This window comes from Sceloporus occidentalis, unplaced genomic scaffold (assembly GCF_023333645.1).
Source record: "Sceloporus occidentalis isolate IW3139 unplaced genomic scaffold, rSceOcc1.0.p SCAF_3, whole genome shotgun sequence".
Classification (NCBI taxonomy): domain Eukaryota; kingdom Metazoa; phylum Chordata; class Lepidosauria; order Squamata; family Phrynosomatidae; genus Sceloporus; species Sceloporus occidentalis.
Window position 1 is genome coordinate 131,898,437 of NW_028316983.1, and position 26,682 is coordinate 131,925,118.

At 39.6% G+C, this 26,682-nt stretch overlaps 1 protein-coding gene across 3 annotated transcripts; it reads left to right on the forward strand.

The window, feature by feature from the left end:
• Positions 1-3,042: 3,042 nt before the first annotated feature.
• On the forward strand, positions 3,043-24,814 carry LOC149316817 (protein transport protein Sec23A). 3 transcript variants are annotated; one of them, XM_089516336.1, is made up of 20 exons: positions 3,043-3,091; positions 4,679-4,914; positions 6,407-6,464; positions 6,805-6,891; positions 7,054-7,290; positions 7,409-7,494; positions 8,132-8,276; positions 9,556-9,714; positions 11,816-11,931; positions 12,989-13,112; positions 13,595-13,675; positions 15,321-15,410; positions 15,790-15,896; positions 16,285-16,438; positions 18,769-18,846; positions 19,090-19,251; positions 19,966-20,052; positions 20,992-21,147; positions 22,508-22,573; positions 24,398-24,814. In XM_089516336.1, the coding sequence occupies exons 2-20, from the start codon at positions 4,694-4,696 to the stop codon at positions 24,485-24,487; spliced, it is 2,304 nt and encodes a 767-aa protein (XP_089372462.1). In that variant the 5' UTR covers positions 3,043-3,091; positions 4,679-4,693; the 3' UTR covers positions 24,488-24,814. The 3 variants fall into 3 exon arrangements, with proteins under 3 accessions (XP_089372462.1, XP_089372461.1, XP_089372460.1); XM_089516335.1 differs by lacking the exon at positions 3,043-3,091 and adding an exon at positions 3,164-3,235; XM_089516334.1 differs by lacking the exon at positions 3,043-3,091 and adding an exon at positions 3,505-3,866.
• Positions 24,815-26,682: the final 1,868 nt, after the last annotated feature.

A 26,682-nucleotide genomic window follows, 5' to 3' on the forward strand; every position in this document is an offset into this window, starting at 1 on the left:
TCTTCATGAGTCCCCTCTCTTACTCAAAAGCAGGAGACTGGGTGAGAGAGCCCATTACATTATTCTGTCGCATAAGGGTCCCCCCCCCCCCCCCCCTAGACAGATGGAATGATAATGGGCATCTTTTGCCATCACAGCAGATTAGTGAATAGCTATTAGAGGTTTCATCACCTCAAGTGCAGTGCAGTTGTAGATGCTCTGCAGACAAAGGAATGGAGCTGGTGTAACTTTTTACAGCATGGTTTTATAACGATGAAAGAGTGGTATGCTAGTAATAGGAAGGCAGTTCATGTAGGCAGCAGAATATCTACAATTGCCACTGAAAATCAGAACTTTCACTGGGGTGTCTTTGGCGTGGTACATACCTCCAGGAAAGGGAGGGGTGGCGGTGGCCTGTTTGGCTGCATAGGGGCTTCTTTTTGTGACGGTGCTGGCATGTCATGAGTGCGCCATTGGTGCACTTGTGATGTAAGGGATGTGCAGCAACGTGTATACGCTGCATGTCCCTTATGTCAAAATGGTGGCGCCCGTGCGGACAGGACACCGCCATGATGCTGCGCCAATACATCATAGGGTTCAGGAGTGTGCCCTTAATGCCTGCTCTCGAACCCTAGTATCGGTGCCGCTATGCGCCTTTTGGCCCATCTGTACCGGGCCTTTGAGAGTCTTTAAAACTACCGTTTCCTCCTCAAGGAAGATAAAAGAGTATTTGACAGGTCGAGAGCAGAAAGTTAAATGTCTGATAATGGAATAAAAGTAGGAAACTGGAAATGCTCATTTATACAGAACAGCTAAGAGTCAACTGTTTTAAATATAATAGCTTCTTCATAATATTGGTAAATATTTTTAAATCCTGTTTTTAAGATACTTCAGATACGTAATTTCCTTCTCATTTAAGAATAACTTCATTCTTAAAAGAAAAGAGAACCTTGTGGCACCTTCTAGAATGACAAGTGTTATTTGGCATAAGCGGAAATGGTTTGGAGTGCATGAAAGTTTATGACAAAAGAATAATCTTGTTCATCTTTAAAATGCCACAAGGCTTTCTGTTGTTTTTGCTGCAACAGACTAACATAACTCTGTCTGAAGAGAGTGTGTTCTGAAGAAATTCATAGCCTGGTTTGGTCCCATTGCCTTACTCATCTCATAAACAGACTCATTAGAGAAATCTGGAAAGTGGAAACCTTATTATCTGGAGAACTGGTGGCTGACAGAGAAAAATGTGTATTCGTGTTCTTATACAAATTATTTCTTCTCCATGCGCCTTCCCCTCGCCTCAAGATCAGGCAAATCTCCAGAGTTTTGGGAGAAGGGAGTAGAAGAGCCCGATGCATACAATTACTTTCAACAAATTAGAGTGCTTTAGTAAAGGAAGGACAGGGATGAATGAGCCTCTATGAAGGCAGCCATCCATCTGAGCTGCTACTCTTTTCCTCACTCAGCCTTTGCCATGTTCGGTTTCAAAATAACTCCTGTAACAATGCCATTGTCACAATGGGGTACATCTGTCCATGTCGGGCAGACTTTGCTTTTTTACTCCAGTGCTCTGGGTCGTGAAAATCTGATAGATAGATAAATAGATAGATAGATAGATAGATAGATAGATAGAATCTTCTTGCATTTTCAGCCCTATAAAAATGACACACACGTTTAAAAAATGACACCAGCTACATATAGTGCCCTATAGTATCATTTTAGTGTGCTAACGTGGATGGCTGAATCTACAAATGATACACAAATTGTTATTATTATTAACCTTTATTTATAAAGCGCTGTAAATTTACACAGCGCTGTACATACAATCTTTTTAATTAGACGGTTCCCTGCCCTCAGGCTTACAATCTAAAAAGACACGACACAAAAGGAGAAGGGAAAGGTGGTGGGGCTAGTAGGCTAATACATATAAAGTACAAAGAAATACTCCTGCTTGAAACCAAAATGCTGCAGAATATTCCTTAAGATGGGACTGTTAAGCAAGTTATGATAAGTTCTGGATGCATATGTCCATCCAAACAGAAAGAAAGTATCTGTTATCTGGGTGCAGAAATAGCTATGAAGACACAGTATAGGTTTCCAGTCATATCTCTCTATTGTTCAGGGGGATGTTCTAGAAAATAAACAAAGATATAAAAATAATACAAATATAAATAATACAAGTATATGCTGCTCCAAGCTTTGGTAGTTTAGGGCTGTTGATGTGTGCCTTTTATTTATGACTTATAGCTAAGGCAACCCTTTTACAAGGTTTTCTTGTTATGGTTTGTTCAGAGGAGGTTTGCCAGTTAAAACTCATCAGTTAAAAAGAGACCTCACTTGAAAAGGACAGGTCAGATGTGTTCAAAATCCACACTTTAAAAGCAATAATCTGGATAAGACGGTGGCTCCTGAGTCGGTGGGGCGGAGGATCCACTCCAGGTTTTAACAATCTGTAAGCCGCTCTGATAGCCTTTTGGCTGAAGAGCGGGGTATAAATAAATTAATATTGTTACTATTATCATTATTATTAAGCCAGGGTTTCAAGGAATTGACAGATACAGGGACCTGAGTTATAAAAAGCATACAAGAGTTAGGTTTTGTTTCCCTCTTTTCAGTATTGAATCCTGTGAGCTGCAACCAACAACTCCACTATAATAACAAGAAAGGAGAGGAAAGAAAATGGAGGCCGAAGCTTTCCAGGAAGTATCATCTCCTCCTAAGAAACGTTCACTCTACTACTTCACGCTCTATGAATCAGTCCTGTGAACGTGGACGCCGGCCGGCAAAGCCACCCTCCATTTTGGAAAAGGGCAATCCTCAAGGCGGAGAAAGGATAAGCCTGGCTTCACTTCGTCCTCTCGGTGCAATGACGTAGAACGACGCCTCGACCAATAGGCATAGCGCTACTTAAAACGTAGAGATAGAAAAAATTATAGACAAATGGTACAAATTACCCGAGAGCTAGCGTGGTCTAGTGATATAAGTTACGACTCTGGAGACTCGTGTAAAACCCACTGGGTGGCCTTAGAGCCAAGTCGCACTGGTTCAAAAAACATCCCTGTGACACAACTGGCCCCATGACAGAGTTGCCATTAGCAGTTTTCCACAGACGCGCGTGAGTCTACACTTTCTGAGTCTATGGGTTGGAGGTTGGGTTCCCTCTGCCGCCATTTTGAGGAAGGGCAGTTCTGGCGCTGAGCTGTCCTTCTGGTTGCGGGTGTGGCTTCGCTGTAGGAAGGGAGCAGAGAGAAGCACAGAGGTGAGGGGAAGAGCTCTTGCTTTGGGGGTCAGTGTTATGGGGTCCCTTCTGGCTTGGGCTGCGTCCATACTGGGGAAATAACCCGGTTTGGCACCGCTTTAACTCTTTTTCTGGTTCAAGGCTATGGAATTCTGGGAGTTGGAGTTTGTTGTGGGGCCAAACTCCCAGAATTCCATAGCCTTGAGCCAGAAAAAGAGTGTATTTCAAATACCATAGACAACCAGGGAAGGATCTAGTCCAGTGGTCCCCAAACTGTGCCCTATAAGAGATTTTTTGGACGTCATCTCCCAGAAGCCTCAGCCATGTTCACCAATAGCTTGGGATTCTGGGAGCTGGAGTCCAAAACCCCTTAAAGAGCACAATTTGGGGGACCACTGCTTTTAAGGGATTTTGGACTTCATCTCCCAGAAGCCTCAGCCATGTTGGCCAATAGCTTGGGATTCTGGGAGCTGGAGTCCAAAATCCCCTTTAAAGAGCACAGTTTGGGGACCATTGATCTAGACCTTTAGGCTCAGCTTATAAAAGATGCATCTGAATATTGCTGGAAGTAGAACAGATAGATGTCTGCCTTTGGATCATTAAAAGAGTCCTGAAGATAAACTGTCTCACTGTGCCATGACCCTCTGCAATGGTAAATGAACTATTATGAATGAAGTTAACAGCTTTATTTCTGACCCTGTCCCTATTTGTTTAAAAGGAAGCCCCACTATTTTCCAAGGAGATATCTTCCAAGGAAGCTTACTGCATTTACTCGACTTCAAGGGCAAGTTTTGGGACCAAAATCATGGATTTCGATATGATCCATGGATAAAGTCGAGGGTAAAACTTAGGGGCATCTAACAAATGATGTAAAGGACGAAGCAAAGGAAAACAATGCCAATAAGAGTAAAGTACAGTACTCACATTGACCCATGGATAAGTCAGTTCATATTTTCGGATCAATTTTTTGACCTAAATTTCTAGACTTATACATGAGTATTATACAGCAGTTAAGTTTACAGTCTTATGTTCTTGCCAAGTGGCTGTCAAAATAAGGCACGTCTTTCCTCTCTAAGCCAATGGTTCCCAAGCTTTGGTCCTCCAGATGTTTTGGACTTCAGCTCTCAGACTTCCTAACAGATGGCTAAGTTGGCTGGGGCTTCTGAGAGTCCAAAATACCCGAAGGACCAAAATTTGGGAACCACTGCAAAGCCGAAAGAAGGTTGGAGAATCTTGTTCCCAAGTATGAGCTCTGAATTCATCAGCGAGAAAAGCAGCTGAATGTCAGATAGGAAAGAACTGCAACGTTTTTTTCTGAATGAGAGTCTTGTCACTTCACACCCAATCCCCTGCACATTATGTTTTAACTGGCTTTCAGCGCAATCAGCTGAAAGAAATCTGTGGTGATTTTGTGGGTCTTTGGGTCCAAATGTTCATGAACAAACCTGTCCTCTGTCTTTGCAGAAACGTTACGATTCTATGGCGACTTACCTGGAGTTTATCCAGCAAAATGAAGAGCGCGACGGAGTGCGTTTCAGCTGGAATGTATGGCCATCCAGCAGATTGGAGGCCACAAGGATGGTGGTCCCCCTGGCCTGCCTGCTCACTCCTTTGAAAGAGCGCTTAGATCTTCCACCTGTCCAGTATGAGCCAGTGCTATGCAGTAGACCAACTTGCAAAACTGTACTCAACCCACTTTGGTATGAATTTGTTCAGTGTCTTTTATTTTGTAGCTGAAATGTTTGTGTTTCCTTGGTTTGGAGAGGGGTATATTTCTAAAACTTTTGATGTAGTCTTTGTGTGTATTTATGCACCTTCAATTTGTCCATCAACATATGGCAACACCATAGATTTCCTAGTGTTTTCTTAGGCAAGAAATACGCTGTTTGGCTTGCCTGTTCTTTCCTCTCACATATAATCTTCAGCACCTGGTATTGGTTGGGGGTCTTATTATTATTATTATTACATTTATTTTATAGAGCGCCATAGGCTTTACGCAGCACTTTACAAAGCAAACTGGGTCTCCCATTCAAGTTTTAACCAGGGCTGAACCTAGTTAGCTTCTAAGATCAGACAGGGTGTGATTCGTTTAGGGTATTTAGGCCAATGTGGTCTTTTCCCTTGAATATCTCATCTTCACCTCAATGTCCACACCATGGCATGTGGAGAAGCACAAGCCAGCACTTGAACTATGGGTTGAAACATATGGGCATATGTTGGGTGCCTCCTGCCGTGGTCCCAAATGGACCAGCAAGGAGAGGAAAAGATCCACTTCTTTTGGGATTGGTTTTGGGTCATCTTAGGTGTCCAGGGTGTTCCAGGAGCGTGCGTTGTCTAAACGCCCTGTCCCTGGAGCGGCCACAAGCCCCACCCCACCTTCTGTTTTGGGCCTATGTTATATTCCTTCTTTGTCACTGGCTTCATAAACAGTTTACTGTGCATTAAACACCAGCTGTCAGGAGAAATACTGTGTTCTCTCATTCTTCTTTCTTGACAAAATATTCTCCTTCAGCACAAATCCGGTACTGATTTGCAATATGTGTGAATGGACCTAGATACTTCCTTGAAATACATTTTGAGAACTTAGGACACAGGTTACATAGACTTTGGCTAAACAGATTTGGAAGGTAATTTATGCATGAGAGGGGAAGGAGAAGAAAACACAGCCCTGTTTCCGAATCCCTAAGCAATGTTATAGCATCTGTGTATATACCTTGCTTTTGTGTCATAAAATACTGTTTGTCTCTTAATACAATACAAATGCAAAGAAACCCATTTTTTTCAGTACTTATTCTTGTCTGTGGAGCTAACAGATTAATTAAATGGCAGTGAACACAACTGAAAAAAACTACCTGACCTGAGGTAAAGTAGAAGTACAGTATTTACTGAAACTCAGTTAAAAATAGGTCTCTTCAATTAAGAAATGTAGCCTAGACTAATTGAGAATGGTTGAATCTACTACTATTAGAGACATTAAATGGGGAAATTGAAGTTGGCTTTTATCAGGTAATACGACTGGTAGTAATTTTCTCCTAATATTATAAGAGTACTTTTTGTGTCATGTGTTCACTTTGAAGATATTTATTATATCCTTAATGCCAATTCTTTGAAAGAGAAATGGACAATGTGATTTTTATTTGCTTGATCTTTCGAAATGTGATTCAGTAGCTTTTATATATTCCTTTCTTATAGTCAAGTTGATTACCGAGCCAAGCTTTGGGCCTGCAACTTCTGCTTTCAGCGAAACCAGGTGGGTGTGAAAGATTGTGGGTTCTACCATCAATTTTTTTTTTGCTGGCTATATATTATACCAAACCATACTTCAGTTATTTAAAATCGTGGTTTAATGTGACTCTGAATTGACTTTGTATATGATCTAGACATAACACTTGAGCTAGTTCATAGATTCTGTAACCTGATATCCTGTTTACTCATAAACTGTATCCTAAAATGCCAACAGTACCCTGTTTAATGCAAAGTGAAAGTAAATTTCCCCTGTTTTGTTGAAATTCAAAATGTTTGCCTATGTTGTATTACAAAGAAACTTTTACATCTTTCCGTATGTGTTCTAATCCTTGATGTTTCTCCAGTTTCCACCAGCATATGCAGGCATATCTGAAGTCAATCAGCCAGCTGAACTTATGCCACAGTTTTCCACAATTGAATATATAGTCCAGGTAAGCTTTTGTGTTTCATGTTTGAAATTCACAATACTGTATTGAGCACCTTTGTGATCATAGTCTTAAAAGAATTTTAAATATAGTTTTTCTGGGGGAATCTTCTGTTGTACATAATTTTATGATGTAAATACACACACAAATATTTTTCTCCCACACCAGCGTGGTCCTCAGACCCCCCTGATTTTTCTTTATGTGGTGGACACTTGTCTGGAAGAGGAAGACTTGCAAGCTTTGAAGGAGTCTCTGCAGATGTCTCTGAGTTTGCTGCCCCCTGATGCTCTTGTTGGCTTGATCACCTTTGGCCGAATGGTCCAAGTTCATGAACTCAGCTGTGAAGGAATCTCCAAAAGTTATGTTTTCAGAGGCACCAAGGACCTAACAGCAAAACAAATACAGGTATGTTTTTACCTTGGTTTTTAATTAAAGCTAATCCAGCTTTCCAATTGCCTGTCTCTACTTCCAAAATTATTTAAAAGTGGGGTTTTCTAATGCTGGTATGTGTTTTGACTGTTAGGATATGTTGGGTCTTTCAAAGCCTACTGCACCTGTTCAGCAAGGAAGGCCTCATCTGCCTCAGGAACAGCCTCTGATTTCAAGCAGGTACTTCCCTCCTTAAAAGAAGCTATATTTCAATCAAATGTGATCGTTTGGCTTTCATGAAATGTGTAAAATGTTAAAAGCCTCTGTAACAAATTTCCCAAATTGGACTTGGGAAATAGAATGAATTCTTTTCTGGCTGTTTGAAACTGTTTTGTTTCATATATTTTATATATAGGTGTGGAGTGATGTCTATAATGTCATTCAGGGTCCACCTTTGATTTCAAAAGATGCAACATTAGGATTTGAAACCCTAGCAAGATACAATAAATAACTGAACAATTAGAACATGTCAGTTCATTTCAAACTGATACATAAACCATCTAATTTCCAATATGGTATTTTGTGTTGTGCTTCCATTGCACATATGTAAGCAGCTAATCTCCTGTAGTTTTTCAGTGACTAATAGATTTATTGTAGAATGAGCTTTGCATAGACTTGCAAAGCTTAATTTCTGTCTTTATATGATTGATACATACAGTTTGCTTTTAACAGTGCCTACCTTGGCGAACATAGCTTCGTTTTGTATTAACTGATCTTTGAGTAATGTTAGGAATTCAATCAACCTGAGACATTTTGCATATCAAGTTGATTCGATAAAGTAAAAAACGTTGTTTAAATTTTGTTTGAACTTTTACAGATTTCTTCAGCCGGTTCACAAAATTGACATGAACCTGACAGATCTCTTAGGGGAACTTCAAAGGGACCCATGGCCAGTCACACAAGGAAAAAGACCATTGCGATCCACTGGAGTAGCTTTGTCCATTGCTGTGGGGTTACTCGAGGTATATTTGCTTTTGATAACAATTTAAAATGGTGATAGAAATAAACCAAAATCATTTGGGGCATTTATTGCATGCAAAGCATATATGCTGGTCAGTCTTGTGTTTCTGTGGCTTGATGCTTGATATTTTTATGCAGTGGTCTCTAAATATAATTCAGGAAAGGAGATGTTTCAGCACTACTTCTTGTGATGTATAGGAAACAATTTTGTATGCTTGATAGATTTCTCCACCATTAAAAATTAAGGCTGGACAAATGGTGTTAATCCAGCATGAATAGTTCTTCCTTTTCTGACAATTAAGGATATGCTCTGTGTTTATAGAACTAAATAGGCCTCTTTTTTTCCTCAGTGGGATGGATATACAGTTTGCCCTCCACATTTGAGGATTTGACTTTTGCAGATTTGATTATTTGCAGTTTTGGTTAATATGTTCTCTCTAGGAATCTCTAAGTCTTCCAATGCAATTCTGCTGGAAATTGTCCAGTTGTCCTGGAGAACATAGAAGTTCCTAAAGAAGACACTTCTCTAGGCATTTGTAGGTCCTCCAGTATGATTCTATGGTCAACCTCTGGCAGATGTTGGCGATAGAGTTGCACTGGTGGGCCTGGAGATTCCTAGAGAGGTGTTCTCTTAGGTAAAAAGAATACAGTCATCCCTCCAATTCACAGAGGTTAGGGGTGAAGGCCCCGCCAGTTACAGGGTGGCAGGGAGGAACTGAGCTTCCTGAGGCACTGGAAGGAAGCCAGGGGACTTGCGCACACTGCTCCCGCTATTCTCCAATGCTTCAGACAGCACAGGCAAGCTCTCTGAGGCATTGGTGGAAGAGAGAGAGAAGTGCACATGTGCATGACTCTCCTGTCTCCCTGCCGATGCCTCAGACAGCTTGCCTGAGCTCTCTGGGGCGCTGGAAGGGAGGCAGAAGAATCACATGTGGTTCTCTCACCCCACCTTTAATGCCTTAGAGAGCTTGCCAGAGGTCTCTGAGGTATGGAGGAATGGAAGAGCAGTGCATGCACCCTTTCCAGCTGCTCCCTCCCTCCTTGGTTCCTGCTTGCCCTAAGGGGAAAAGCCTGGGGGAGGGTGCACACGCATGTGGCATGACACTCACAAATAATCAAATTTGCGAATATCAAAGCCATGAATGTTTTGCCACATTCACGGGTCCTTCACCCCCTAACCCCAGTGAATGTGGAGGGACTGCATTGGTATGAATCTGCCCAGTAATACAAAAAAATTGATCATTATGTGTGTGTATTCTACCTTCTTTCTCCATCTCCAAGGGAACATTTCCAAATACTGGAGCCAGAATAATGTTGTTTACAGGAGGTCCTCCAACTCAAGGGCCAGGCATGGTGGTAGGAGATGAGTTAAAAACACCAATCCGTTCCTGGCATGACATAGAAAAGGATAATGCACGATTCATGAAGAAAGCCATGAAGGTAGGTCTTTGTTTTAAAATCTCTCTACGTAAGGATAAATAATTTTTTTTTCAGGTTCTGATGGATACTGATTTACCTGAATAAATAGAGTTAAAGGAGGTCTGTGTAAGCTGATGAAGGATCAGAAACGTTCATCTTGATTTCTGACTATTTAGGTCAAATGCTTCCTTTTCCCTATATAATCTCGTTAAATATTCTTTTGATGCAAGATAAAGTGATTAAAGTCATCTAGTGGACACTCTGGCTGAACTCTTTGCATATGTATGGTGAACAAGTTGCTGAAACAATCACAGTGGTTGCGCATTCTTCTCCCCTTACTAATTTTTGCTTATGTCTGTGTAGTTTTCACCCTCAGAGGCCTTTTCACAAACCCTGTTCCCTGATGTGAGTATTGCCTCAATGCACAGATAATATTGAAATAATCTACTACTAGGCTCACATTCCTATTCTCTAAAGCCCTTTTGAGCTGTTTAATAATCACATACCTAATCACATGGCTGTGGTGTTGTTACTGAGTTTCCCACTCTTTGGCCAACTGTGCACACCTATGAGACATTTCTATCTCCCCAAATGATACAGCTTCATAAATCATGTGTGACTCTTTTTCCTCATTTGCCTAAACTTCCTGTCCTCTTTCCTTTAATATTTGGGCTTACTGAGACGGGCTAATTGCTTTGGGACATGGTGGTTTTCAATATTGTGCTCACCAAGATCTAAATAAAGTTTTTCTTGTTTTGGGATATTTCCCAGGAGTTCCCAGCAATTAATGCAACTTTTTACTTCTTAGCAGTACATTTTGAATTGAGATATATGTGTGCTGCTATTATTGGGGTTCATTTCACTTTGTTTTGGTCAGTGTCTTCTTTATATATTGACATAGGCTGTGGGTATTCACTGCTCATGTTTTAATCCGCCCTTTAAGAATTTCCAGTTTCCTACCTGCTGAAACCTATTTCCCTTTTTTCTTATTTCTGTTTTATATCTCTTTCTCTACTATTAAGTCTTGTGTTATAGCATTATTGTATGAAATATAAAAAATATATTGCATTAGAGTGTTTGAGTTTTATTTTATTAAAAAATAACATTTGCTTATTTGCTAAATCCAATCCCACCCCCCTTTTACTTAACTTTAATTTTTCCATATTGCTAATCTTCGGACAACACTGGCTGTTTGGCTTAATAAAGAGATGAGCACTGCCTCCTAGAGTCGGTTACGACTAGACATTCATGTAAATAGACTACCTTTACCTTTTTTAGTCAAGAATATTGTTCTAGAATGCCTAAATTACAAAAAATTATCTATATTTTTATTTAAATATATTATACACAGAAGAAAGCATCAGATTCACAGTGTTCTTCCCACCTATAGAAAAATTCTATATAAAAATTCTGCTTCTAAATAGGGAAATTTAAAGCAAAAAAAGGAGGAGAGGCCAACAAAGGAGAGGAGATTAGGAAGGTAGGTTGGTAAAAGATGGATTCCACCCTGTCCTCCCAAAACCACTGCATAAAAGAAGCACCTGAGGTGTGTTTGGAGGCGAATGCAAAAATAAGTTCAAAACCTGTCAAAACTAGATACAAAATAACTCACAATTCTGTGCAACAAAAAATTAAATTTGGATGAGCTCTTTCCTCTGCTTATGTATTTCCTAGCTACTGAGCTTCTTGTTCCCAACTTTACTTATCTCCTAGGCTCTCTGCCTACTTAGCTTCATAAGCCTTTGTCTGTTTGCCCAGCACTATTTTCTTACACGCAGCTCACACAATGGGCTGTGCCGCTCCATTTCCAACGAAAAGTAGCTCTCTGAAATGGCCAGAAGTTTACTTCCAGTTTTAACTTCTAGAGGGTTTTTAAAAAATGTGTGGCTGATTTTCAGGCCGGTTTAGCGTTTATTATTATTATTATTATTATTATTATTATTATTATTTTGGAGGTTCAGTTCGGGTGTGGGTTGGTAAAGGTTGGGGGGGGGGCTGGCAAAAGAAGAGTTGGGGACCACGTGTGGCTTGCATATCACATCTGTTCCAAGACTGTAATAATCCTTTTGTTGCAATGGTAGCTAAAGTTGTCTGCAGATTCTTTCTTTTCTTGTTCCTACAGCACTATGAAACACTAGCTAGTCGTACAGCTGCTAATGGACACTGCATTGATATTTATGCCTGTGCTCTTGATCAGACTGGTCTTCTGGAGATGAAATGTTGTGCAAATCTAACTGGGTATGTCCCTCTTTGATTCATGCAAAAATGTATCAAGAACCTGCCATTTTTTCATCTGGGACCAGGAGGGACTTCTTTTCAGTGGGAGTTTATGGCCTAAATTCTTTTAGTCCTTACTAGAGTGGACCTGTTGAAACTGTTAGATTTATCTACATGTTAATTTATCATTCATTTGATTGAACGAGTGTACTCTAGTTGGGATTAACCAATGGGGTGCCAGCCTGTATGTGTATTTGGGCAGAATAGTACAAAAATCAATTGCAATATTTAACTGATAAAATAGTCTTATACATAAAAAATCAGTTTCTGAGTTCTTTTTTCCTTATACTATAATATCATATACTAGTATAACTATGGCCACAAATATGTATATTTATGAATAAGTTCTAATGAATTAAATCAAACTAAATCCAAGGAAACATACATAAGATGCATTTGTTAAAAATGGAACCAAAGACAGGGCTATATAGATGGAGGTTGTTTAATTTCAGTGGCAGTCCATCCATTTCTTCAGGACAAATTTGTGAAACTGCTAAAAGATGAAAAAGTCAACTTCTTTGAGAAGCTTGGTGAAGTTTAAACCTCATCTTCACTTATACACATGATGTCACTTTGTTTTTGTGTATATGTGCTTTCTTGGTGGTGGTGGTGGTAAGATGAAGCTGATAAATGTAAAACAACCTTTATTTTCATGACATGGAGTTGGCTGGTGTTTACTGATGGGAACTCCTCTAAGGGCTAGTGGGGGCAGACAGTGTGAAACTTTGTTGTACCCTTGATGCAGTATGTGGGCTCTGTCTTTTGCACCCTATCCCAGTTGTAGTGGCAGACTTGTTGTAGAATTGCATTCCTCTCCTTGGTATCAATGCAGATAGTCAGGTTTTTTTCAAATTTACTTGGTGCTCTTCCTCTCTTCCATGGAATAGCTTTGCTTCGTTCACTGAACAGAAGCATTTTCAATCTAGATTCCCTTGGCTTTCAGCAGTGAAGGTAGAGTGAGAAAAGTGATCTATCATTGCTCAATATCTCACTGCCTACATTTCCTTTTCCCTCTCAGGGGTCACATGGTGATGGGGGACTCCTTCAACACTTCTCTCTTCACACAGACCTTCCAGAGAGTGTTCAGCAAAGATCTGAATGGAGAATTCCGAATGGCTTTTGGTGCTACTTTGGAAGTGAAGGTAAGTGTGACAAGCTCTAGCTCAGTGGTTCCCAAACTTTGGCCCTCCAGATGTATTTGGACTTCATCCCCCAGATTTCCTGACACTTGGCCAAGCTGGCTGGTGTTTCTAGAAGTTGAAGCCCAAAACACCTGGAGGACCAAAGTTTGGAAATCACTGCTTCTAGCTGAATCTCAGACCTGGGGGTCAGTAGCTGAGTACTAGTATTATGCTATTTTAATATTGAAGGGATGTATATATTATATACCAGTGTTTGTAGTTGTCAGCTTCAAAGATAATATCCTATTCATCAAGGCCTTACTTTGATCAAGACCTTAGGTTCTCCCTCATAGAGGGGTGGTGTAAATCACTTGGGTGTGATAGCAGATTATTGCCGTCTCAACAACACATTATTCTGATTGGACATTTATGACAAGGTGATACATTACTCAATATTCTGTAGATATTTGTTGGGGCTGATGTTTCAATACTTTGAATTTTAGACTTCTAGAGAGCTGAAGATTGCTGGAGCTATTGGACCATGTGTATCCCTAAATGCCAAAGGCCCATGCGTTTCTGAAAATGTAAGTTTTATGACTGGAGGTGAGATGGACAACACATTTTGGGGTGGGGTCAGGTGGGAAGTACAGTAATGTGTGTTGTGTTGGGCAATTTAGATGGTATGACAACATGAAATGCTGTCAGCCAAAGATTATTCAACATCTTGTGTAATTTAATTGCTAGATGGTAGTTATATATAAACTAGAGCCAGTGTAGGGAGCTGAGGAGAGATGCATAGCATCTGTGTTTTCCCAGTCCTTCCTTTCTTTTGCTTCTGCTGTGACTAGACAGCACAGTAGAGTCCAGGATGGCCATGGGAATTGATTTCACCCTGGGTGAAATACATTCACCTTGAAGGGCAATAGGACAATCAGCTCCTGATCTAGTTCTCTACTGCCACTTCTGGAGGTGGGATTATTTCTCATCTATCCTGCTCTGCGCCATAATAAATCAATTGCAGTCTTAACTGAAGACAACAGTAATAAGAACAATTTTCAAGGGCTGCATAAAATCCCTGTACTATAAGGATATGGTATTCATCAATAAAAGGGAGTACAGTTATACCTCAGTTAATGGTGTAGGTGTACTCTTCAGTATTACTTCTTTAACGGAAAATTTGGTCCCTGTGGTAGGAATAACATGGAGACAATAGGGATATATTCCTACACCACAAAAAAGAAGAGTAGTTAGACAAACCTTTTAATGAAAACTAATAATATGCATACGTGAAATGAAACAACTAAGTAGGCTTTGCATGAGTAAGCAAAAATATTTTCAACCTCCTGGAGACCACTTGAAGGCTTCTTCCAAACTGTATCCAGGGATGACTTTTTTTCTTTTACCAGCCTCTACCTCTCTTATGAGTCTCATTTTGATGGTTACATTTAGAGATATGATTTTGTAACCTGTTGGGGGGTAGCTGGTAAGGCTTATCTGCTTTCTCCCTTTTCCCTCTGTTTTGCTGTTTATGCATGCTGAAGTAAGGGATTCTGGAGGCAGCTGCTTTTCACCTTGTAGGCAGGCATACATAGCTATAATAAAACTAGCTAGAATAGAATCTTATTTTTTTTCCAAGCGCAAGCTTTTTTGCATTGTATAATGTAGATATACTGCTGCTTCTGCAACCTGACACAGAAAATCTGTGTTTTTCCAGCCTCCTTCATCATCTTAATACAGATGTTATTTTTTTTAAACCTTCCAGCTATATCTTTTGTGAGCCCCCTTAGATCCAATTTAGGAAAAAGATGGCATATTAAATAAATAAATAAATAAATAAATAAATGACAGACAGAAGATAAGGAAGAGGGAGCTGGGGGCACAAAAGGACTTTGTAAAAAGGAACTTCACCGTCAGTGGTGTAATATGCAGAATATTGTAGGATTAATGTGTGCTAGCTTAACAAGTGGCATATTCCATCTGGAACAGGATTGTATGTTTTCATAGTGACAAATTAAGGTGGTGGCAAGGGAACAAGGCCAAATTGTTTTCCACTCTCTCTTTTATCTCCCAGATATCTATAGGGTACTTGTTGCAAGGTTTTAGGCTTTAGTTTTTGTGCTTGTTCTTCAGACAGTATATGAATCTGCAAGAACAAAATGTGCCGTGACTATGTCCTGTAGCCATAATATAAACAGAACACCCCCTCTTGCTTTTTGGATTTTCTCATAGGAACTTGGGATTGGTGGCACATGCCAGTGGAAAATTTGCAGTCTTGACCCCACCATGACTCTTGCCATTTATTTTGAAGTAGTAAATCAGGTAAGCCTGTCTCCCCACCCCTCTGACTGTAATCTTTTGCATGTATTTTAAAGTTATGTCTAAATGTGTACTTAAATGGAGCAAATTACCATATATACCCGACTATAAGTTGACTTTATGTATCAAAAATCCACAATTTTGCCCCAAATCCTGCCCTCGATTTATACATTTATTTTACTTTTGAAAATATATAGGTCGAGGGTAGGTTTTGGGGCCAAAATTATGGATTTTTTATATAACCGATGAAGCGTATTGCTGATCTCCGATATAATAAGCTGCTTTTATTTTGTTTGTATTCTGTAACTCTGTGTGGTATTTTGAACCTGCCTTTCAAAATAACTGATTTTCTGAGGGCAACTTCTCTCTGTCTGTTTTCCAGCACAATGCACCAATACCTCAGGGTGGCAGAGGGGCTGTCCAGTTTGTTACCCATTATCAGCATTCCAGTACACAGAGGCGTATTCGTGTGACTACAGTGGCTAGAAAGTGAGAACTGTGTGGGATAAGTATCCTGTGTTTTGTTGCGTTAGTGCTTTTGTACAGCCATTGTGGGTCCAGGGGCCAATTTTCTAGGACTATCCAGGAACCAGCAAACAAACAGCAGCCCCAACATGGCCAAAATACTAAACAGTACAGGGGGAGCCTGCAACCTATGTAAAAAGTGATTTGTTGCTTCTGGTAGATCCCAAAAGGGGCAATCCCTGCCTTTTTTTGGACAAAAGAAAGTGGTACAGGGATTCTAGAAAAGTCAAGGACTAAAAATCGTACTGTTGGTCTATTGAATGAGTTGCTTCTGCATGGAGTTGCAGGGGTGGGAGAGTTGAGTGTGGCTTGTAATCTTCAAAAATGTACTAATTCTTGCCGTTCTTATTAGCTGGGCAGATGCACAAAGTCAGCTGCAGCATATAGAAGCTGCCTTTGATCAAGAAGCAGCTGCTGTCCTGATGGCCCGACTGGGCGTCTACAGAGCTGAATCAGAGGAAGGCCCTGATGTTTTGCGGTGGCTCGACAGGCAGCTAATCAGACTTGTGAGTATGATCACTTGTAAGCCAGGGTGATCACTTGTAAACCAGGGTAATCTTATAACCTGGTTATCAGTTAAACACGGTGGTTCTCAAACTTTTTACTTTTTGATCCCCTTTATATCTGCATGCAGAAATCTTGCCCTCCAATATAGTATATGAATAAAAGTATTTTGTTTGTTTAGTGTGCATATTTTCATTGGCATATTCACATACATTCATATTTTAATGTTTATAATGAAATAGCAGTGTTCAAATTAGAACAGTTTTATTTAAGTAAATGCAATTATTATGTCAATATATGTCTAAATTTTACACACAAAAAAGTTTGGGAAGAAGAGGAGGAAGCAGAGGGATCAGGGTCTCCAACTTTGGTGCCTACCCTTGAGCGACTCTCACACATACTTCAGGTTTCCCACCCCACCATTTGAGAACCACTGAGTTTTGAATTCTGTCTTGACTATTGATATTGTTAACTTTTGTGTCCCTCCTCCCCGCCACAAATAGTTTGAAAACACATTTGAACAATCCAATTTGTACATATGGGCTAAATCTGAAGAATGCGGGGACAGGGAAAAGGAAGAACATGAAAGTCTATGTGTGTGAGAGCTCAAATTCCAGAATCAGATGCTTAATGTTCAATGTTAATGGTGTTAGACTTGACAGTGTTATTTTAAATGTAATAGTTTTTCTTCAAATTAATGTCCTGTCTAACACATGTGGGCAACTGCACAAGGGGTCAAAGTTCGGCTTTGCAGCTCTTGTGGACCACACCTGTACATCTCAAGTGCACTGAAAGTGACACAATGTCACTTCCACCTACCATTTTTACTTTTTTGGGCCTTTTTATAAAAAATAGGAATGTCGAGGGTCTCTGGGAGATTAATGTGTGGAACTGCTTCATTTACAAGTAATTTGGAGTGCTTTTGGCCCCTTGAGGGTGAAAATCACCAAAAAATTGCCCAGAAAAAATATTTGGCAGGAGGTTCAGGACACTTGGGGAGCTCTGGAGAGGTGTCAGGGGCTGCAAGAGTGGGGCTTAGGGGTCAGCCATGGGCTGCACTTTACTAACCCCTGCTGTATAACATTACTAAGTTCAAATAGAACACCAATCTGTACATAGCTTGATAGTTAAAAAACAAACAAACCCTCTACACACATAGACTTTCATGTTCCTGCCTTTCCCTGTCCCCTTCTAAATTTTTCCTCTTCCAGTTCCAGAATTTTGCCAACCATAGTTTGCAATGGCATATCTGTTTTATTTACTACTATTGTATATTGTTGTTGTTGTGTGCCTTCCAAATCATTTCTGATTTAGGGCAGGCTTATCACGGGGTTTTCTTGGCAAGACTGCAAAGGAGGTTTGCCATTGCTTTCCCCTGAAGCTGAGAGCATGTGAATTGTCTAAGGTCACTCAGTGGGTTTCATGCTCGAGCTGGGAATTGAACCCTGGTGTCCAGAGCCGTAGTCCAACACTGAAACCACTACACCACATTAAGTGGGATTATATCCCAGGTACCTGACAGCAAAATTAGTGCAAAATACACATTCAAACTATTACATCATATAAACAATGGTCAGTTAAAATCAACATGAAAAGACACAGCAACATGCAAAATGAATCTCTTGGGCAGGCCAAAGGCCTGTCTTAAGCCATCTTCATAATTGGCAACAATAACTACTCTGAGGTCATCAAATTGGTTAGTTCCTTGCTTCAGGACCATAATTTCAAGTTCCGATTTGAAGCATATTTGCCCGTAATACAGACAGTGCTGCAAACTATCAACTGTGGTTAAAAAAAAAAGAGGGAGGAAAGAACCAATGAGTAAATGGCAGGGAGCCATGGCAGGGGGAACACTCTAAGAAGATGTCTACTTTGGTCTCCCCTAAACCAAAACATAGTTTGATGTTATCTTTGAGTTGTTCTATATTATATAGAGTATTTATTTAAATGAAAACTTGAGTTTCAATCATACAAGGATCAAACCACTGTTTTTTAAACTGGTTGCCCATTTTGTGTTTCATATGCTCAGCACTCTAGTTATGGAACAATGCAACTGGTATGATAAACACTTTGTACAATAATCTTGGAGGCAATTTCTACCTAGTAATTTTGAAAGAAACTCCTTTATTACATAGATCCATTTATGTAACAAATGTAATTCTCTCCCATTGTCTAATAAATATTCCTTTCTTTAAAAAAAACAAAACACCCCCCAACTTCAACCCTTCTTGGTAACACTGATACAAATAATCAACTTATTTTCTTCCTTTATTACATTGTAAGATGCTAAAGTATTTAAGTGATTACTGAGATCTATATATTTCTCCAACAGTGTCAGAAGTTTGGACAATACAACAAGGATGATCCAAATTCATTTAGACTGTCTGACTCATTCTCTCTGTATCCCCAGGTAAAATGATATTTCTCAAAAAAAATGAAAAATTTAAAACAATTAATAAAATAGCAGTGGCACTCCAAGACACTTCTATAATAAAAATGACTGCAATACTGAAACTTTCTGTGTTTTTTTTATCTGGTATGCCAGTCTTTGTATTCAGCTTCTTGAATCACATAAGGGAAGTGCCATATAAATGAAGAGAGGAATGGTAGTTCTGGCCTGTGTTATAGTTTCTGTTTTCTGTTTTCTATGCAGTTCATGTTCCATTTGCGTCGATCTCCATTCCTTCAAGTATTCAATAACAGTCCAGATGAATCTTCATATTATCGGCATAACTTTGCCAGGCAGGACCTGACCCAGTCCCTCATCATGATCCAGCCTATCCTATATTCTTATTCATTCTATGGACCACCGGAGGTGATTTCTTTTCTTTCACAGCTAGGTTTTAGTAAATGTTTTTGTAGATGGGTCAGTTATCCTTTCTGAAAAGACTTTAGGCTGTAATTATGCCAAAGATGGAATGCTGAAATTCTGCTGTTAGATTCTTACTATTCCATATCTTGGTGAAATTTGCTAAGCAATTCCCCCAAGAAGAGAGAATATATCACATTCATGCTTGTTAGAAGAAAATCTTCACATTTACAGTTGCTAAAGAAGAAAGCCCTCCCCCCAACAAGAAATATCTGCCAGGAAACTAGCTCCTTTTACATTCTTTGACTAAATGGAAGACACCAACATTATTAAAAAGAACCTATTAATATATGCTAGCAGTAAAGATAGTGCTTTTAAAAACGCATGTATGTGCCTTCATGTTGCCTGTCAACTCATGGCAACCCCATGAATTTCATAGGGTTTTTTTTAAGCAAGGAACACTCAGAAGTGGTTTTGCCAGTTTCTTACTCCTACAGCACCTGATGCCTTTAGGATGTTTCAAAAATAGGGTACTACTTGTTATTCTTGGTGGGAGGGACGTGTGCAAGTCTGTTTTTGAAATGTAGTTCTTTAGTTGTTTCCAAATACGATGGGATGCCAGATTAATGCAAGCTGTGTTGTGGTATGTTTCTGTCCTTCTTTTTGGTAAAACACTCTTTTTGGATACTGATTAATTCATTTATTCATTCCCTCTTCTAGCCTGTACTGTTGGATAGCAGCAGCATTCTTCCTGACAGGATACTACTGATGGATACCTTTTTCCAAATTGTTATCTACCTTGGTGAGGTAATGTGCAAGTAACTTTTTGTTCTGGCTTACATCTACGTTGGTTCTCAAAGCCTATTTGTTAGAACTAGATAGTGATAGCATGGGTATTGTTGTGCAGGGCTTGATAGCATGTGAGATTTTCAAGAAAAGACAGGTGGAAAGACCTTTCCTCTTAAACTCTCATCTGAAGGGATAGGGTAAAACTAATACTTAATAAAAGTGAGCAGCCAAAAACAGTTCATCTTCTAGTCTTGGTCATTGGTGTTTCTGATATGATTTATTTACATTATGATGTGTATACGTATGATATGTCAGAGGCTGCTCTGTTTCTATCAGGCTTCAGAAAGGCTCATATTTGTATGCATATTTATACATAATCCTGTCCCCAGTGTTGCTACAACTGCACCAATAACAGAGGTGGAATTGATTAAAATTTCTCTCCACCTGTACGGTTAATTGAAGCAGCCTAATGAAAGTGATTAAACTTCCCAGTTTTACCAGGTTTCTTCAGACTTGCTGCTGAGGTGGCTGGGGAGGACTGTTGTCCAATAACGCCTGAGCTTGGGGCTGGAAAGGACTTGTCTGCATTGTAGAGCCTTTGTTTTCCCTTTTGTATGTAATTAAACAGGTTTGGCTTAGTATAGTGCTTGATAAAATAAAAGCATCTGCTGTTTAAGATAAACTAAACTATTCCTGCTGCTGCTTCCAGACATGTGTTTTTTTAAATTGACTGTCGGATGGAATTTTCCACTTGGCGCCACTAATTTTTTGGGATATTTTTGGACTGAATATAAATTTGAAAGAGTTCAGTTAGTAAAAACATAGCTATGTCTGTCAATGCCTAATAATAAAATGGACTCATTTGGAAACTAAGGGTAGCCTGAGAATCATAAAACATTAAGTTCTATGGAAATAGTTTGATTAATTTCTACCTACCCCTCTCTCTTTCCCAATTAGACTATTGCTCAGTGGCGTAAAGCCGGCTATCAAGATATGCCTGAATATGAAAACTTCAAGCACTTGCTGCAGGCTCCACTGGATGATGCTCAAGAAATCCTGCAGACAAGATTCCCAATGCCTCGTTATATTAACACAGAACATGGAGGCAGTCAGGTAAGACATGGCTTTACACAGAAAGGTGTATAAGACATTCACCAAACATATAACTACAAGTAGATTTTGAATGTGTCTCAAGGCCAGATGCCTAGTTCTTATTTGGATTCTGGAAAAAAACATTGTTCTGTTTTCACCATATTCTGTTAGGCTATTTAATAATACCTCTGTAAGGGTATTTATTTCTTCATCATGTTCCTGTAGAAAATGCAGAGTACCTTTCTAATTTGGGTTAAAGTATTATTCACTTGCCACTGTTTAGGGGCACCATCCTGATGCCAGTGAACAATGCCAGTCACTGGGAGTGAAGAGACCTGCCTATTTCACTGTATTTTGTGCTTCTTGATTTTAACCTTTTCAAGATTGTTTTGACATTCCTTCATATCCTACCATTTGTCCAGGGACCTTGGGATAGTGTTCTTATTTGTAGCCCTCTTGGGTAGCTTTGTCTGTGAAATGAAGACTTGGCTAGGACTACCAGATATGCTTAATCACTGAGCATTTTTAGCCAAATGTGGCTCTGCAGAGCCTGAGTGTAGTATCATAGAAAAACACACAAAACCCCAGCAATATTAATATGAAATGTCACAGGCAAGCAGAAAATTAGAAGAAGAACCACATAAAATTTCTTCTTGCAAATACAAAACTAGAAGACAAGTGAGCAATAAAGCGTCATGCTACCCTTGTTAACGTCTTATGCCTGCTGAAACTGGAAATCTGTCTAAAAATAAACCAGGGGCTGAGTTCTTTGGGAAGGAAATTCTAAAGAAAAGGTCCTGTTCATTGTCATTAGTCTAATGAAGAAAGTCTGAGCAGTACCCACTAAAAAGATCTCAGTGTCTGAAGTGTTTCATCTGATGTTCCCCAAACTAAGGGTGTCATGGGCCTTTAAATTTTTTGGTTCACCACAGTATTTGCAGTTATGCTTTGAAACAAATGGATGTCAAAGAGAACCTGTTAGAACAGGTGTCATGTAGGCCAGCTGTATTTAAACTAACTGAACATTCCAGAAATGCAGAGCTCATTACACACATCCAGTTTGGAGCTTACCAAGAGATGTGTGGCTTGAAGTCTGCTTATTTAAAATACATTTTGAAATATTAAATGCCAACAGTACGGTTGATTCTAGAAGAAGCAAAGGTTAACGTTCAAGAACCCTATGCTTTCAGGATGAGTTTTAACAATTTGTCTTCCATCTTTCCATCCAAATTTCCATCTTTCCAAAAATATCTGCAGACATTCCCAGTTAATTGTGAACAGTTTTAAGGAAGGCATGAGGTCATTTGAAGATTCACGTATACATCTTGGACATTTCTTGTTGTATTACTTCTAAGCTACTTTTTTACTCTGTCTTTTACAGGCACGGTTTCTTTTGTCTAAAGTGAACCCTTCTCAGACTCATAATAATCTCTATGCATGGGGACAAGTAAGTAATGGATAAAATAAAAGTTTCTGAAGTTCATATTTCCTCTGTGTGCCTATATTCACAATAAATTTATTATAATAAACATTTTAAAAAGCAAGGAATGCATTTGCTTTGGTACATTTAAGAGATTTGGGTTTTGTTGTGTACAGATATACCTAGGTAGATAAACTAGTATATACCGTATATAGTATACTCAACTATAAGTCAACCACATGTATAAGTCGAGGACAGGTTTTGTGGCCAAAATTATGGATTTTGATATGGTCCATGGATAAGTCAAGGGTAAAACTTAGGGACATTTAACAAAGAATGTAAAAGTTGGAGCTGAGGAAAATGATGCCAAAGAACTTACAAAGTTCTGGCAGGCATAACTGTTTGTGTTGGATGAGAGTGCAGAGAGGGTTGGTGCTTCTTTTAGGTGCTCCCAGGATGGACAAAGTGCTTGTCTTTAGCCTCTCTACTCAGAGAAAGGAGGTGACTATATATATGAGTTACGTACAGGACTTACATTGACCCATGGATAAGTTGACCCATGTTTTTGGGATCAATTTTTGACCAAAATTTCTCGACTTAATACATGAGTATATACATGTATAAGTCTAGAAATTTGAGTTAAAAAATTGACACCAAAAACCTGGGTCAGCTTATCCACGGCTCAATGCAAGTGTTGTACCTTATCTCAAACTAGAAACCATCTCCCTCTCTGAGCAGAATGGCAAAAGTTAAGAGCTTTGTCTATCCTGAGAGAATCTAAAAGAAGCACCAACTCTCTTTATTCTTTCCATTGTGCTGCTTCTGGCCTTTTTGAATGTCTGCAAAGGAAAACAGCAGCATTCTTTGGCATAATTTGCCTTCCTTTCATTCTTTACATCCTTTGTTGCATGTTGCTAAGTTTTACCCTATACTTATATATGGGTCATATCAAAATTCATAGAGTATATATGGTAATCCTGAGCATGATTTTTTGAACAGAAAATACTGGTATCAGAAGCAGAATAATATGGAAATAATAGGGTTAGGTTCCTACCCTACAAAAAAGGAGAGCAGTTCAACATGCTTCAGCAAACTTTTTGTTCAACATTAACAATATGCACATTATCAGAGGAAACAATCAGGTCAGATAAGCCTTGTATTAGTAATCAATAATATTTTGAACTTTCTTGAAATTGCTTGAAAGATTCTTCCAAAATGCATCCGGGGATGATTTTTTTTCTTTCACCAGTCTCCACTTATTATTGCTATTTTGGTGCGAGACATATAAATCTACACTTACTGGGGATAGCTGGTGAATAGCTGGCAGGATAATTTACTTTTCTCCTTTGTCTGTTTTCCCATTCACTCATACTCAGTAAGGGATTTTGGAGGCAGCTGCTGTTTACCTTGTTCTACACATATTTACAATAGGATCAGCTAGAGGAGAATCCAATTCTTTCTCAGCTCAATCTTTACTGATTTATTTTAGTGTAGACTTGCTGCCACATCCTGGTATAGAGAGTCTTATGTTTCTTTGCCATTTCATCACCATCCTCCCAATGCCAATACTGCTAAAAATATTCCACCTAGACAGAAGACAAGGAGGAAAAATCAGGGCTGGGAGGCATTAAAAACTTTGTAAAAGTAACTTGTTTGTTAACGGATGTATGCCTGCATAAGTATGAGGCCTGGAAACAGCTGGATAAGAAATAAGAATAAATGTTGAAATGTGGATGAAAAGAGCTAGGGTTCCTAGGTTCATGTTTCACACTTGACTGTACTTCATCTGTTCAATTTTCCCTGTTGTGTAAGTTCAGGTTTTTTTATTTAAACTGTATTTTTTTATTCCAGGAGTCTGGTGCCCCAATTCTAACAGATGATGTTAGCCTACAGGTATTCATGGACCATCTGAAGAAGCTTGCAGTTTCAAGCGCTTCATAATTTTTTTTCCTGATAAGGAAACCACAAAAATCAATGAACTAAAATCATGCTACTGACGAATCAGTCTGCCAAAACTAATAACATTCCTTCATCTCTTCTGAATCAAAATTTTAGTTATTCCTCGTAACAAGTGTGCTAGGGAAGTTTTGTATTTTTAGGTTTAACTTATTGATGTTCCTTCTGTCTGTGTTCTGCCAGTTCAGCTTTTTATTCATGTAATTATTCCAATATGAATTACTTCACCTATACTGTCCAATGTAATTAATTTTTCTGCACTTCTACTTAAGTAAAATAAAAATTGAGGTGGGTGTTAGGCTAATGAGTGAACTCCAGCTGGCCGGTGTGTGTGTGCTTCTATGTGGGAGAGAACATTTTGCCTCCCTCACCTTACGCTACATTGGGGTGGGCAAATTATGGCCCCGGGGCTGCATATGGTCCCTAAAGACTCTCCTAGACCACCTTCTTTCAGCAAAAAAAGGATGAATTGCCTTTTTTTGAAATCCTCTAGTACTACTCAACATAAAACGATAACTGTTTTTAAAAAAACATGAAAAACAAATTTTATTTGTTCCTCCCTCAGAAAACCTCAAAAGAAAGAGCATTGGCCCCAGGATCTTAGTTACTAATGCCTGACCTACATAGAGAAAGCGAAGAGGGAGAAAAGCTTGGCCTCCAGCTGCAGCACTAGTTGGAAACCAGCTGGCGGAGTAGCCAGGAAGACCACAACTTCAGTGGTTATGCCTCCTGACATTATCCAGCTCATGCTGGCTCAGAGGAGTGGGGAACTACCCTGGCACCCCAAATGAGTTTCTCTCTCCTAATCTACTGTCTGGATGAAAAAGGGTGGGGTGGTCAAGTCAACCTCTCCCAGCCTTATCCATCTGGGTTCTCTGCACAGCAGCAGGCAAGCCTGAGGGGCTGAGTTACAGCGGTCTATCAGGTTTCCATCTCCCTTACCAGGTGCCCTGTCCCACAGTCTGCTGGGTTTAAGTGTGTGTTTTTGAAGGTGGGTGGCTGAGATTAGTAACTGTTGATGTACCACCCACCCCACTCCTGAGCTGGCTGAGTTAGTCTTGGTAGTAGCATTGGTGTCCATTTGGCAGGAGAGGTCAACATCCATGGGGAAACTGTTCTGTCATATGTGCCATGATAACCATGGGGTTGTGCCAAATAATATCAGCTTCTCTATCACCATTGTGTCTGCGCAGTGTCATCCAAAGATGCTGTCTGAAGTGGTCAGAAACCGTTTACATTCTGCCTTAAAATAAGAGAACATAGACTACTTTGCAGACTAAGGCCTGTTACAGACTGCCAAAATAAAGCTTCTTTGGAGGTATGCTATTTAAATGATGCATGGGTCCTAAGAGTCCGGAGGTCGTGCCAAAGCCACACTCCATTCCTAAGCACTGGAGTGCAGCTTTGGTGCAGCTTCCGGATTCTTGGGATGCATGCATCATTTAAATAGCATACCTCCAAAGAGACCCAAAGCAGCTTTATTTTGGCAGTCTGTAACAGGCCAAAGTCACCCAGATTCACTCATACTTGGATTCTGTAGTGATAGGTCTGGTGGAAGTAATCTTGGTGCCTGCTTGTCCTGTATTATTGGATAGGTTTCTATTTGTGCAGCCTGAGGATGAGGACATGATCAACTAGAGTTGGTGTCACCTGGGGGGATAACTCATGGTGTCATTGATCTCCACACCACATATATCTTTCATAATTTTTTTTGTAGTAATGATACTCACAAATTGTAATTACATATCATTGAATGTAATGGCAATAGCTGTGACATAAGCAACTAGCAAATAGTGTATACTTTATATGTATATAGTTAAAGTGAAAATTTGGCAAGATGTGTTTTTATAGAAAATTTTAAACAAAATAATATACTGTATATATTTAAAAGTCTGAGACCTCCTTTATCCTCCCACTGAGCCTTCTCCCACTCACACCATCTCTTCCAATGAGCTGCAGCATTTTAAAGGGATGCAGGTGAATGCCACAGCCTGTTTCTGCCCAATGGCAGATGTTTGGAGAGCAGTGATATCACCCATCCCCTCCACTCAGGGGGTTACCTGGTGAAGCCTGCACTTCCCGCATCACTCAAGTGATGCCCCTAGGCAAGATCCTTACCTTGAAGAAGTGAGAGCCACCACATGTATACTGGATCTTTGGCCTTCCTAGCTTCTGAAAGC

Bases quoted from the DNA above. Each gene is read 5' to 3' on its own strand.
- LOC149316817 (XM_089516334.1), top strand. The intron at 15,897-16,284 runs GTGAGAACTGTG...CGTTCTTATTAG, and splicing joins GTGACTACAGTGGCTAGAAA to CTGGGCAGATGCACAAAGTC. The intron at 20,053-20,991 runs GTAATGTGCAAG...TTTCCCAATTAG, and splicing joins TTGTTATCTACCTTGGTGAG to ACTATTGCTCAGTGGCGTAA.